Source organism: Carcharodon carcharias, chromosome 18, assembly GCF_017639515.1.
Source record: "Carcharodon carcharias isolate sCarCar2 chromosome 18, sCarCar2.pri, whole genome shotgun sequence".
NCBI classification, from domain to species: Eukaryota; Metazoa; Chordata; class Chondrichthyes; order Lamniformes; family Lamnidae; genus Carcharodon; species Carcharodon carcharias.
The window spans coordinates 108,930,774-108,945,626 of NC_054484.1; the positions used below are offsets into that span (position 1 = coordinate 108,930,774).

Below are 14,853 nucleotides of genomic sequence, written 5' to 3' on the forward strand. Positions count from 1 at the left end.
ATGAACCAGACACACAGCTGTTGGTCTCACTTGCAAACGACATGCTCATTTGTTGAGATTGGAGCCAAATGTAGATTCTAACGCAGCTAAGACTTAAATCCGAGTTGGTGGGAATATTATTCGAGAAACAAAATTACGACCTGTGCAGCAGCTTTCATCAGATGTTCTCTCCAGTTACTTCAAGCCATTGGCAAAGCAGGTGTGCACATTTCCTGCAGTCTGCCCTTGCAGACAGGTTCTCACATGCTCCTCTCAGACTGGGGATCCAGGAATTGCAATCAAACTTCAGGAACAAAAGCTCCACAAGGTTTCCCAGTTACTGTTATTGTGCAGCTTCTGCTTTCTATCTGGCATTGAGCTTAAACACCTCTAGTACTACACGGCAAGCTAATGGCAACATATTTAGACATTTTATACATCATTGTGCTAATAAACTGCATCCACAAGGTGTGCAAAGGAGGCACTTGCATTGCATAGGCATGGGTGCAGAACATCACCCTGGAAGGCTGTTTTCACTGTCTTATAGGGACCTTCTTTCCACCAGCAGGCTCGAGGGTAGATGAAGCTAAACCCTATAAATCTGAGTGGTTTCTTTTGGTGTTTATATTGTTTAGTGGGCACTATCACCTGAGTTAGAAAGTTAGGTAAAGCCCCACCATGGATGCACAGGTGCAGCATTAAGGGAGCTACATTGTTGGAGGAGGTGCTTTTCAAGCCAACTGTTAAACTGAGGCTCTATCTGCCTATCTGGATGGGCCTAAAGGATCCCATATGGTACTATTTAAAAGTGAAGGGGAGCAGCTCTTATGGTTTTCTGGTCAACAAAAACCTCCAACCAACAAGTCAAAATAGTTTGCTGTTCCAGCTATCATCTTTGACACCCAGCACAAATCAATCCTGGCTCTGTGAACAAATTCTATCCTCCTGGGTATATAGGCACAGGTTGAACCAGAGTACCTGCAGCATCAGTGTGCTGTTCAACCCCCAAGCTCATTTTCAGCCCCATTATCCTCTCTGTCACAGAGAGAGCTTCATCTTGTGTCCAGAACATCAACTGCCTCTACCTCCAGATTTATACGCCAGTGCTCCAATTTCCAACTACTGTAGGTATTCTATCGCTCACAAAGTCCTGCTCATTCATCACCCATCACCCTGCTGGCTCACGTTGGTTCTTGGTCTGCCAATGCTACAGATTGAAAATTCTCATCCTTATGTTGTGTTGCCACAATAGCCTCATCTCTCTCTGTTGCCAGAACTTCCATCAGCTACACAATCCCAAAATCTCTTCTCCTCACTCCTGCCTCTTGTGCATCCCAGCCCCCTCACCTAATCATTGCTGGTTCTGCCTTAGATGTCTAGATCCAACTCTCTGTAATCTCCATAAATCACTCCACCTTCCTCTAGAAACCCCCTTTTCCAGCCCATTTTGGTTGCCCCTCCTAATAACTGCTTCAGCTTGACAGCCATTTCCTCCAGACCTCTGTGAAGAGCTTCGGAACATTTTTTCTGCATTCAAGGCACCAAATAAATTCAAGCGGTTGTTTGTGGGCCCTTGCTGCACAAAATGGCAGCCACACTTGTCCACACAACAACAGAGACTGCATTTCAAAAGCACATCACTGCCTTTAATGCACTTTGGCATGTCCTGAAGGTTGTGAAGGGCACTATATTAATGCAATTTCTTCTTCCTTTCACACTGCTGATCCACTGACCAATGAGTGAATTCATGTTAGAGCATTTTCAGATAAAGATTAAGCTGCAGTTTACTGTGTCAGAAAGGCAGGAGAATGTGAATTCTGCTCTTGTACCTTCGCATTGACCCTTGTAATTTTTTTTCCATCCATAGCAGCACTCAAGCCGGGATCCATAGCGACAAAGTCCAGATTGAATTCCAGAATGTCTTTGCTCTCGAAAACTGGGGGAGAAAAACACAGATGTGTCACCATTTCATCAGAGTTATGATCTGGCTTTTTCCTTCAGATGGCTTAAAAGCTTGAGCGCTGAAGCAGGTAAACTTCTCAGCCAACAACACCAACTGTGGCTCATGAATGGTGAGTGGCTCTTGTATTCCTCACCTCTGACCTATGACCTATGACCTAGCGACTGTATTGTGACTCCCGGAGCTGCACTTTGGACCGAGAGACTGTTACTTTCTGTGGAGTTGCATTTTCTAGGGAGGTGATTGGTGCTAAATATGCAGGACAGGAGTGGGTTTAGGCCCCACAGGTTGATCAGGAGTAAGACTACAATCTCTGACATGGACTTTCCCACAAAAATAACACCAGTTCCAGGTGGTAGTGGGGCAATCTGGCAAACAGAGTGATGTGGGGAGACATTCTGCTCTGAAAAAATGGCCATAGCCATTCCCTCCCATAACCCCACTGTGATCCTGATATACCTGTTGGATGTCCTGATTCATTTAAATGAAGCAGAAGGTGGCCAATTGCCCTATCTGCTGAGATATCCCTGTAATCCCAACTACTTACACCTCCTACAGATAACCATCATTATTTAAATAGGATTACACAGAATATGCAGCACTGAAACAGCCATTCACCCCATCTAGTCCATGCCGGTGTTTATCCTCCACTTGAGATTCATTCCATGTTTGCTCATCGAAATCCAGCATCACATTTTCCACATTAAAAAGAAAGTTTAAAAAAAAGGTAAACGTGTCCCCTCATGCGACTCTGTCAGATGAGCCCAGACATGTTGCAAATGAGTTCTGAAAACATCTATTTTATTTTTAATTAACATTGGAAACCTCGTCCTGCCCACAGATGAGGTTTCCTCAAAAACCGAAAGGGGGACTGGCCTATTCATCCGGCCGCCAATTGTAAGGCTGGACAGGCAGGGAAAGATTCAATTTAATTCATTCATTAACTGGCTTAACAGCCCTCTTAATTGTCGTCGGGTGTGCCTGTGTGCGCCCACTGACTGAAATATCACGCGAGTGTGCAATGATGTCAGGATACTCGCCCTACATCATTGTGCACTATTTTACTCCCATTCGGGTTAGGAATGGGATGAAAAATTCAGTCCATAATTTTTAAAGACCTCCCCATTAGGCCAACCCTCAACCTTCTTCATTCGATAAGAAAGAGACCCAGCCGATTAATCCTTTTCTGATACATTTGCCCACCCATTTCTGGTATCACCCTTGTGAATCTTCACTGCACCCTCTCCAATGCCTCTAAATCCTTTTTGTAATACGGCAATCAGAACCACATGCAACACTCTATGGTTTAATCAAGGTTCAATAAAGATTTCACATAACTGTTTAATTCTATTCCTCCAGAAATAAAACCTAGTGCCTAATTTGATTTTTTTTCTTTATGACCTTGCTAATTGACAGAGCAACTTTGTGATTGACTATTTGTGCTCCAAATTATTTGTGTTCCTCTATCCCACCTGGATTTGCACCTTCCAAGTAAGTGAGTTCCCTAATCTTCCGCCCAAAAAGTTTACCTCACGTTTATCTGTGTTGAACTTCATTTGTCAATTACTTACCCATTCAGCAAGTTTATCATTTGCTCTCTTGTAATTTGTTGCAGTCCTCCTCAATATTGACTATTGCCCTACCACAATTTGATGTTATCTGCAAATTTAGAAATTGTGTTATTGATTCCAAAGTTCAACCCATTAATGTAAATTGTGAACAGCAGTGGTCCCAGCACTGATCCTTGTGGAACACAACTTTTAATAAATTCATTCATGGGATGTGGGTGTCGCTGGCTAGGCCAGCATTTATTGCCCATCCCTAATTGCCCTTGGGAAGGTGGTGGTGAGCTGCCTTCTTGAGTCGCTGCTGCCCATGTGGTGTAGGTACACCCACAGTGCTGTTAAGGAGGGAGTTCCAAGATTTTGACCCAGCGGCTGTGGAGGATATATTTCCAAGTGGTGAGTGATTTGGAGGGGAACTTGCAGGTGGTGGTATTTCCATGTGACTTCTGCCCTTGTCCTTCTATGTGGTCGAGGTCGTGGGTTAGGAAGATGCTGTCTAGGGAGCCATGGTAAGTTCCTGCAGTGCATCCCACCTATTTCCACTCTGAATAACTACCCTTTATTCCCACTCTCTGCTTTCTGTATTGAGGTCAGCTGGCAATCCATTTTGATTCAGGTGCTTGAGTGAGCCTGCACAGTGCCTGATAAGATAAGAGATTGTGAGGGTGAAAGGTCACACAGCAGAGCCAATCTGCAGTACTGGTTTGGCAGGGACTAATTTCAAGCACTTTGAAGCCCACAGTTCCTGAGCATTTAAAGGCTCTTTGTGAAACTTGTTGAGTATTTAAAGCGAGCTCTTCCTAATGAAACAACACATTTCCCTCTGAGGATTCCAGTGTTGCTGTGTTTTGAGTAGAATTGAGGCCTGCATGGAAGTCATGAAGGTGTGGCATCAGATCCAAAGACAACATCTGACCCACAGATATCTACACTGCAGGGTCCACGCACTGTGGAGTTCTTATTTGCATTTTGATTATAGGCAATAGCTGAGAAGGCGACGTTTTCCCCTAATGTCACAACAGAGATATTCCAGCTTCTGAAACCTCCCTTATGGACTCCTGCCTCCTTAGGCACTGCCTTCCTATGGGTATGAAGGCGATAATAGACCCAGGCAGCCTCTGATGACATTAAACTAAATAGTGGGGGCAAGGGATCAAATGTGGAAAGATGTGGTATAACAAAGAGTAAAGGCAAGGTAAGAGAGGAGAATAGCAATTTGGGAAATGAGGGTAAGAGAGGAGAATAGCAATATGGGAAATGAGGGTAAGAGAGGAGAATAGCAATATGGGAAATGAGGGTAAGAGATTGGCAGGAAGGGACAGAGAAACAAACCTAAGAATTCATCAGGAGTCAAGACACAAAGATAACAAAAAGACAAAACTAAAGGCTCTGGCCAGAATGTTTACCTCATTGGGCAGGCACACGTCCAACTCAAACGAACATAAAACAACATGTGATGACACCGGGCGAGCATTCTGAAGTTATCGCGCTCTTGTGCGATATTTCGGTTGGTGGGCATGTGCAAGAGTTGGCAGTGTGCCCGCCGATAATTAACAGGCCAATGAAAGGCCCTTAGACTACCAATTAAATGTACTTTTTTGCTGCCTATCCAACCTTATGATTGGCGGGCAGGCAAAAAGGCCAAGTGACCTTTACAGTTTTTAGGAAACCTCATCCACGGGTGGGATAAGGTTTCCAACAGCGATTAAAAATAAGATAGAAATTTTAACTGTTCATCAATAACGTGCCCTTGCTCATCTGACAGAGTCACATGAGGAGACATGTTATGTAACATTTTTAAAATCTTTATTTTTGATTCTTTTATATCTTCAGCTCCCTGAGGCAGCTCTGAGCCTAACTGTAACCACAATGTAGGACAAAGTATACAAGAAGAAATATTGTATGTTTGTGATAAAGGGAGGGCAATAATCATGGATGACCTCAATCTACATATAAACTGAAAAAATTAGATCGCCAGTAGTTGCCTGTATGAGGAGTTCATAGAATGCTTTCAAGAGAGTTTCTTAGAGCAGCATGTTCTGGAATCAACCAGAGGGCAGATTACACAATACCAAGTTTAATATAATGTGACAAGATTAGTTAATGGCCTCAGGGTCAAGGAACCCCCAGGTGGCAGTGACCACAATATGATTGAATTCTACATCCGTAATGGAAGGGAGAAGAGTGGGTCTAAGACTAGCATGTTAAATTTAAATAAGGGCAACTATGTGGGCATGAAAGCTGATCTAGCTGAAGCTAACTGGGATAGTAGGCTAGGGGATAGACCAATAGAGAAGCAGTGGCAGACACTTAAGGGGATCTTTCATAATACTCAGAATAAGTATATTCCTACTATAAAGAATAATTCTAAGGGGAGGAGCCACCATTCATGGTTAACTGAAGAAGTAAAGATGTTAGGGAAAGCATCAAACTTAAGGAAAAAGCATATAACTGTCAAAGATGATTAGCAGGTCAAATGATTGGTCAGAATACAAAGAACGGCAGAGAATGATTGAAAGATTAATCGGGGAAAGAAATTAGATATGAGAGGAAGCTAGCTAGAAATGTAAAAATGGATAACAAGAGTTTCTACAGGTATTTAAACAGGAAAAGAATGGGTAAAGTGAGAGTTGGTCTTTTAGAGAGTGAGAATGTGGAGTTAATAGTAGATAATAAGGAAAGGGTGGATGAAATGAAAAAATATTTTGCTTCTGTCTTCGCTATAGAGGATATAAAAAATATTCCAATAATAGCTATAAATCAGGAGGTGGAGAGGAGGGAGGAACTTGATGAAAATGCAATCACTAAGGAAGCAGTACAGAGCAAACTGATGGAGCTGTGGACTGACAAGTCTCTGGGTCCAGATGGACTTCATCCTAGGGTCTTAAAAGATGTGGCTAATGAGGTAGTGGATGCGTTGTGTTAATTTTCCAAAATTCGTTAGATTCCGGAAAGGTTCCATCAGGCTGGAAAGTAGCAAATATAACCCCTCTACTGAAGAACAGAGGGAGGCAGCAAACACAAAACCGTGGGCCAGTTAGCTTGCTGTCTGTCATGGATAAGGTGTTAGAGTCGATTGTTAAAGAGGTTCGAGTTGGGCCTGCAGAAAAACACAGCAAGTGTCAGCATGGTTTTGTGAGAAGGAAATCACGTGGCAGATGAAGTATAATGTGGGGAAATATGAAGTTGTTCACTTTGACAGGAAGAATGATAAAGGAGATTATTACTTAAATGGAGAATGACTGCAGAATTCAGAGGTGCAGAGGGATCTAGGTGTTCTTGTGCATGAGTCACAAAAAGCTAGCATGCAGGAATAGCAAGTAATCAAGAAGGCTATTGGAATGCTATCCTTTTTTATGAGAGGAAGTGAACGTGAAAGTAAGATGTTATCCTTCAGCTATTCAGTTGGTGGGACTGCATCTCGAATACACGTACAGTTCTGATCTCTTTACTTAAGGAAGGATGTAAATGTGTTGGAGACAGTTCAGAGGAGGTTTACTAGATTGATACCTGGAATGAATGGGTTGTCCTATAAGGATAGTTTGGACAGACTGGGCTTGTTTCCACTGGAGTTTAGAAGAGTGAGGGGTGATTTGATTGAATATATGATCCTGAACGGCCTTGACAAGGTGGATGTGGAAAGGATGTTTCCTCTTGTGGGTGAGTCCAGAACTAGGGGACACTGTTTCAAAATTAGGGGTTGCCCTTATAGGACAGAGATGAGGAGAAATTTTTTCCCTGAGAGGTTTGTGTGACTTTGAAACCTCTACCTCAGAAGGCAGTGGAAGCAGGGCCACTGAATATTTTTAAGGCAGAGATAGATTCTTGTTAGGCAAGGGAATCAAAGGTTATCGAGGGTACATGGGAATGTAAAACTCGAAAGACAAACAGATCAGCCATGATCTTATTGGATGGCAGAGTAGGCTCAAGGGGACAAATGGCCTACTTCTGCTCCTATTTCATATGTTTGTATTAGTGAATCAACGGTTTATCACTGTATTAGGCAGTTCAAAGATGCCCTCGATAGACTGGTCTCTGAGTTTATTCAGTTCTACATGGACACACTAAAGCACACAAAGAGAACTTCTCCCTATTGATTGGATTCTCATAAGTACAGAATAGGTATTTCATTCCTTAATATCCAGATAGTGAGTGATGTTCAGCTACCTCATTATGCCTGTCAATGCACACTGTCTCGGGAATAACCATTGATCCATTTATTTGCAGGACCTGGAGGATGTCTGTACTGATCAGTAAGAGCAATGTGACAGGCTGGTTGATCAGAGAGCAGGCGCACCCATTTCAGCCACAATAACATCTTTTGGTAATTCAAGGATGGGGACTGAAAACAGGATAATCATTGAGCATTGCCAGGACCTGAACAGATCATCAGAATTCTCAAGTCCTCTTTCTGGCACCTGGACAGGTCAGACAGACCCCTGCATGCTATCAGGCAGGGCACCATTTTCAATCATCTAGCCGTCTGCATGATAGATAACCCCTTTTGAATTCCTTTGTTTTTCTCTCAGACAATCATTCAGCTAATCTATAACACCTCCAATATCCTCTCTGGAAGAGGTTAATGACAAGTATTAATCATATAAGACAGACAACAGGAGGCCTTCAAGCAGAAACAACACAAACATGTTTGTGCACCTTACCTCATTACTGTATCCCACAACTACAGCTATCGCTTAACATTGTGACTTCCCTTTGTGCTAACTTTTATCCTATGTGGTGCGGGCGAAGAGGAGGTTCCTGGATGGAGTTGTACTGATGAAGACCTCAATGACTGATGTTGCATGCCTCAATGAAGCTGATGGCCTTCTAGGCACTGCTTTTGTTGTTATGTCACTTCCACGCCCAGAATGCCTATGGTGCCCAGACTGGTTAGGCAATGGCAGCAAGTGTGAGTTGCTGCAGATATAAGTCAGCTGCTTCAACTTTGTCAAGGTGTTGCTAATCCTGATTTTTATTTTAGTTTTAATAAGAACATTACTTGCTAGTACACAGTATTTACAGCACTGAAATGGGTTATTCAGCCTGAAAAATATATGACATCTATGCTCTTTACCAGCCACCTCCCACCTTATTTTAATTAACTCTATCAACATATCCTCCATTCCTTTCTCTCTCATGTTCATATCTTGTTTCTCCTTAAAAATATCTACATTGTTAACCTTAGCCACAGCATGTGGTAGTTAATTATGGAAGCAGATACAATGGGCTGGATTTTCATCGTGTGAAGATGTGAGGGTTGTGGGGATGGGATGTGCAGGCAGTTCCCACATTACCAGCTGGTCTGCCAACAGATTCCTGCTTCCGGCCTATTTTCATTGAGGCTCCTTCCTGCCAGCGACAGGTAGTCAGTCAGGTCAAATAATGTGCCCACTGAGGGCACTCATGACACGTCATCTGGAATTTTCCAGAGGGCAGACAGGTCCTCTGCTGAGGCCAAAGCTTAGCAGCTGGACACACCCCAGTGGCAGGCTGAGAAGCTGGTGATGCCTCAATTCCTCTCCACCCTGGCGCCCACCTCTGCTGATGGTGTACCAGCCCCCTCAGAGCGTCAGGTACATCCATTGGCCCTCCAGACTCAGGAGCCTGCCTGCTGTCCTCAACTGGACAGCGCTTCTAGAGTCAACCATTGAAATGGCGGCCTCGTCTAAAATCTCTCTCGGGTTTCCTGTCTCTGTCAGCTCTCGGCTCCTGACCTGCATTTCATCCCAAAGGCGGGATTGGGACCTCAGAACAAAAATTCTGCACATTGACATCTCTGTAGTATGAGTTGGTCATTATAGACCCCTGTCCTTGTAAATACATTGCATTCATGGTACAGATTTCATTGATGGCAGGTTGGATTTTTCAACCAACTCTAATGGAATACATGTAGATGGAAGAACAGTACAGACAAGCACTTCAGTTTCCAATAAAAGTTCCCTTTAAAACTGGCTAGAATTCCAGCAGAACTGGAATACTATTTTTGGTAAATAGCCAAGTTTAGTTATGAGTTTGAAAAGCACAAATATTTGATGACTTGCCATAGAGCTTTAAATATGTGTGTTAAGAGATAAAAGCCAGGATGTTAATCTGTAGTGAGATTCAGGCTGCTGAGTGTTGCTTGATGTTGCCAGTGTGAACGTGGGTGACTTTAGCCCCCAAGCATGTTTTGTACATGACTGTTGAGCTGTTGAGCTGATAGTGCAGTGAACGGAGAGCCCACCTAAAGTTGTAAGTACCTCTTTCAGGGAGGCTGCACTCTCTGCTTTCACATTTCATTGTTTTATTGCTGTGAATCTCATCAATGACTCAGGGGCTGCTGCCGATTTTTTCAGTCTCACTTTGTGGGGTTCCTGGAGGTGGAGGTCAGAGTAAGGAAGAACATGCTGTTCCGGTGCACTCACATGAGGGTACCCTGACCTTATACCCAGCAGACTGGGAGAGAGCAGAAACAATGAGCATTGAGGAAGGTGTGTTTGTCTATTGGAACTCTTCAATCATCTCAGTAAATCGCACATTCAACAAACTGACATCTTCAAGGCTGTCAGCTACTCAGGTAGGCCTTGTTATACTAAACCTTTCCTCTCCTTTTTCCTTTAGGTCCTTCTTGGCACCTTGTCCCTGCAAAAGACATCTAAGAGGAGGGTAATCTTCCTGAGGATGCACTGACAGCATTTCACTCCTCTCCCGCACCAGCTAGCACAGGGACTGGTACACTGTGGTGTGAGTTTAATCAAGCATCCACAGCAAGTGAGAATGAGCAGATGGTGATGCCAGGGATCTGGAGAACAAGGTCATCTCCCAGTTCTCTTGTTTGGGACCAGTTTTGGGCCTCATGGGCTCAGCCTTGATAAGAGGACCCCTTGATGAACACAAGCATTAATTCAAGTTACAGGAAGGTCAAGCAAAGTGCTGCCATTTCATGGCTGAAAATATGGAGGAGCTTGTTGCACTTTGTGTGGTGTCATCTTACACCCTGGAGCCTACCCTGGAGTTATGTGGCCACCTCCATGATCATTGCAGCTGGGCACTCACAGCTAAAGTCTGTGTTACCTTTGCCACGCTGGTTATCATCCAGAATCGGGGCTCCACCTTCGAAAGACTGATGAGCCACATTGATGGGCGACTGCAATGTGCCACCGATTCCACCTTACAGGTCTGTCGGGAGCAGCAGAGCCACTATGTGAGGGCTACGTGTTATCCAGTCTCAGGTATCAGGACGTCTGCTTCTTCACCAACCTGTCAATCCATACACCCCTTGGTACCAGGAAGCAAGCTGGCTTAGACTGCTCCAGCAGGAGCCGAGACTCAGTGGAACACATCCTGCTGGCAGGCTTAAGCCCTCAGAAGTCACCAGCCACAAGCACCTCAAGGGTCCAAACAGCAGCATCTCCGCCCTTCCACCAGCTCCACTGATGGCAAAGTGGTGGCACACCTCAAAGGTGTCCTTGAGTAAGGAAACCGCTAACAAAAGCACAGTGGGTTAACACTTGGCTGTCAAGACATTTTAGTTCAATCATATGTTTGTAAATAATTTAATCGGCCTAGAAATTCATTGCCACTGCAATTGTTATTCAAGTGCCAAACATATTCTGCACATGCTCATTCTGCCCTTGAAATACACCACCTGCCATATTGTATGGCATCCAGGGTGTGCACTGTATTTAAAATGCTCAATAAAATATTTGAACAAGGGTCCTTCACTTGCTGTAGGACCCCCTTTGTTACATTGGTCCACCCAGGACCTGGATGACCATGTGATAAACCCGCTTTGGCAACTGGTGATGCACACAGGCAGCAGTTATTTAAAGGGCATACCTACCACATACAGATTGAGTTGCTGGTTTGTCCTATTATGCTTCTGGCTAACTTCTGGGCATTTTTGTTGCCTGTTTAGAAGATGTTTTTGCTGGCACTGAAATGCCTTTGGGTGTTTTCAGAATAGTTTAGCCCAAATGTGGGTGGCCTAGGAGCAGGAGGGGTATCAGCAAAGGAGAAAGGAGAAAAAAAGGGAAGCTGGAAGAACAGGGTGGAGGAGGAATGCACGGCTTAAGAGGTGAGATGCACAGCACTTCTTCAGAGAGGGCCTCTCCTACCTGGACTTCTCTGAGGAGCATGCGTGCAACTTAAAGTGAAGGTTGATTGCGCACAGCCTGTTTGTTCCCTGCAGGGTACATTCCTGTTTGCTGTGTGTCTGCACATTCGCACAATTTAAAGGAATATTTGTCACCATGGCCTCGACACTGCCAACACCAGGATCTCCAACATGGCATTGGAGAACTCTAGTATCTTGTCACCCTCTTCCAGCCACCATATTGGATCTGTGGAACAACCAGAGCACAACTTTTTAAGCGGCACTGGCTGCCTTTAAGTGGCACCGGAACGATCTGATTTCCAGCCTTCCAAACAATGAGTAGTTTAAATGGCACTCCTGAACCACTTTAATAGGGTCTCAACATAAACTTAAAGTGAGATTTGAGACCATATGGACAGACTTGTGCAGTATGTTCCCTGCAAACTGTGAGCCATACCATTTGCAACCCTCCCCTGGTCCTCCTGCATGCTCCCTCCATTGCGCATGTCCCCAACCGTGTGCATATTTCATTGCAGCAGGAGTGTTCCCCAGGGCCCTCAAAGAAACCTTTGGCCTCCATTCTGCAAATCTTGGTCTCTCCCTCCTCTCTGCTACACATTAGTTCCCTTGTCCAGCAGCCTGTCAGCCTGTCAATTTGATCAGCCTGAAGAAACTGCAAGAAAAAAATTATGACGTGGTTCTGCTGCTAAATTCCCTGGCCTAGACGCATTCCCCAGCTGTTATAGCCCTTGTCCACGCTCTTTTTGCCTCACTTAAATGCCTGGGCCAACATTTAGTTTGAATGTGTTGTACCCTCCTAACTACAGCTTTGTTTTCACATCTGAATCCAAAAGCTTTTTGAAGTTTTTAGTCATCATTTTTCTTCTAGCACTGAATCTGCACTTTGCTCTCTTTTTTACATAGCGCGATTCAAATCATTGGATATTTTCTACTGTAAAAGATGTACTTTGACTTATCAGGGATTGGCTGATATAATGTTCTCTCTTCCTCTGACTATGCAAAAAGACTGTAAAATGCTTATCTAAAATTCATACTTCTGTCCTATTCAGTGCACAGCCATAATTCTCTTAATTAAAACTGGAGTGAGTATCAATTCTGTTACAGCATTTGGCTCCTACAGCTGTGGAAGTGTTGAGAATTGGCACTGATCCCTTGAAATAAAGGTCAACATAGCCAATTACATACACTACCCATGCATGGAAACAGGATAGTGTCCATCAGATACCTCCACCCATTACCACACAAAATACCACAACCTTCATTCAGATCAGAAGCATAAATCCCAAATATTCTAATACAAAATTGCATGGAATCCACTTAACAATAACTTCATCTTCAAGTAAAGAAAATCAGTATGGTTTATGTCATGAACTTGGTGAATTTTTGGAATAGTAAGAGACAAACTATTACGAAGTAGCATTTCTGTTTGGTTCCATTAATTTTGCACCCAGATCCCAGATTATGGAATTTAAAACATAGTGAACTATGCCAAAAGTCACATAGATCATATTTCCCACAATCTATTTCCGCTGGTTCAAAATTCAATTTACTCAGATCAGGACTTGCCCACAGGATGAAATGGGGTGGTTTTGCTGATTGTACTGATTTGGGCACTATAGAGGCATGTCCTACAGACACAAACAGCCACATTTTAAAATGTGGCCTATAAAATACAATATTTAATTGACTAAAAAACTGACTAGTCTTAATCAATGAAACCATTAAATTGTTCGGTATAGTTTTTTAGAATAATTTTCAGTGGGTTTAAATCGGGTGGTGGAGGACTGAACACCTTTATTAAATAAACGCTTATTTTTGATGATAAACCTATCTTCAGCTGTATTAATAAGACTGCGCCAGATTATCACCCAAAAATACATCAAAGAATACCTTTTAATGAAAAAGCCCCAGAAATAATGACATCCTGTTATAGTACCTGACTGCGCTGATTTATAGAATATATTACATTTAAGATTTGCAGAAGATTTTAGTGGAAATGTATAGCCTTGCCTAACCAGAAAAATTCCAAGCACTTTTTGGGTATAATTTTCCGGTTGTGTCCAAAGCAGAAATTCTTTCCTTATCTATTTAGCATTTTACTCTCTTGGGCAATTTAAAATTGACATTTAATAAGGTGAATAGAAATCCATCAACGTTGGAAAGTATGCATTTAGTTTTATATGGCATCTCAGATATTAATAAAACTTTTCCAGAAAGTCATAATTGCTCATTAAATAGAAAGGTTTGAATTCAAAATGTTACTTTAACTTTGGTACAGTCTTTCTGGTTTGAATGAGCAAATCCAGGTGATTTGAAAAAAAAAACAATCACTTTTCTAAATTCTTGTTTCCTTTTCTCTGTTAGCAAAATTCTTACCTGTTGCTTTCTGATTTTCCGCTGACAGCAAGCTCTGTAAATGCTAACAGACTTATCCACACACTCTGCAGCATCTTCCTCTTTAAGCCCTTTATAAAATACTCCACTGGGTAAGCAGAATCTAAATACTTCCAGCTGGAAAGTCTGCAATCTCTTTCTCTCTCTCTTTCTTACACACACACACACACACTCTGCTTCTGGTGGTGTCACTATTGCACTGAAAGGATCCTCTCTTGTTCTTGCTTCTCACTGCCCCCGACACCCACCAGCACCCCCCACCCCCTGCCAACCTCCCACCCAGCCCTGATTGCTCACTGGTAGTTATGTACATGATACAGCCTGACAGTCTCAGGAAAGCACTCGGTGACGTTTCTGCTCTCAGGATTGGGTTGGGAAGCTGCAGCAGTATGAATTCCTGAGTTCGGCTTGCTAAAATGAATTGCTGAGGGGCAGGTGGGTCAGAACCAAAGGGCTCCATGCCCTGCCTCCCAGGTACAATAATGGGTTGATTGATACAGTGCACTCTGCTGCCTAGTCCGATAGAAATCCCAGCTAAAGCCTCTGTTGAGGCTTCTTAGTTTGGTAATGCTTTATCATTAATGTTGACAGGAATGCAAGGCAATCTTTTCTCTCGACTTCGCACAAGAGGAGTGCACCTTATAATAATAGCCAAAGGAATGTTGATTTAGTGGAATTATGAGAGTGCAGAAAGGAGAAAATTAATTTACCCAGATAAATAAAGGACAATGATCTTGTTTGTTTTTCTGCACAAGTAGATTTTTAGTTTGTCTCCTTCTTAGCTGCATTTTATCATTGCTCCCCATACATGGCTTTACCTTTCCTTTACATGGTGAAAACTTCTTCACTGTCTTATACAT

The 14,853-nt window shown here is 43.1% G+C and overlaps 1 protein-coding gene across 1 annotated transcript in view; it reads right to left on the reverse strand.

Annotated features, from left to right (window-relative positions):
• Window positions 1-14,214, reverse strand: part of egfl6 (EGF-like-domain, multiple 6) — a 425,554-nt gene extending 411,340 nt beyond the window's left edge. Inside the window, exons 1-2 of the mRNA XM_041210637.1 lie at window positions 13,976-14,214; window positions 1,809-1,915 (exon numbers count right to left, since the gene is read on the reverse strand). Coding sequence (XP_041066571.1) covers window positions 1,809-1,915; window positions 13,976-14,049 — 181 coding nt within the window. The 5' untranslated portion in view covers window positions 14,050-14,214. The remainder of the gene's footprint in view (window positions 1-1,808; window positions 1,916-13,975) is intronic.
• Between the last annotated feature and the right edge of the window lie 639 nt (window positions 14,215-14,853).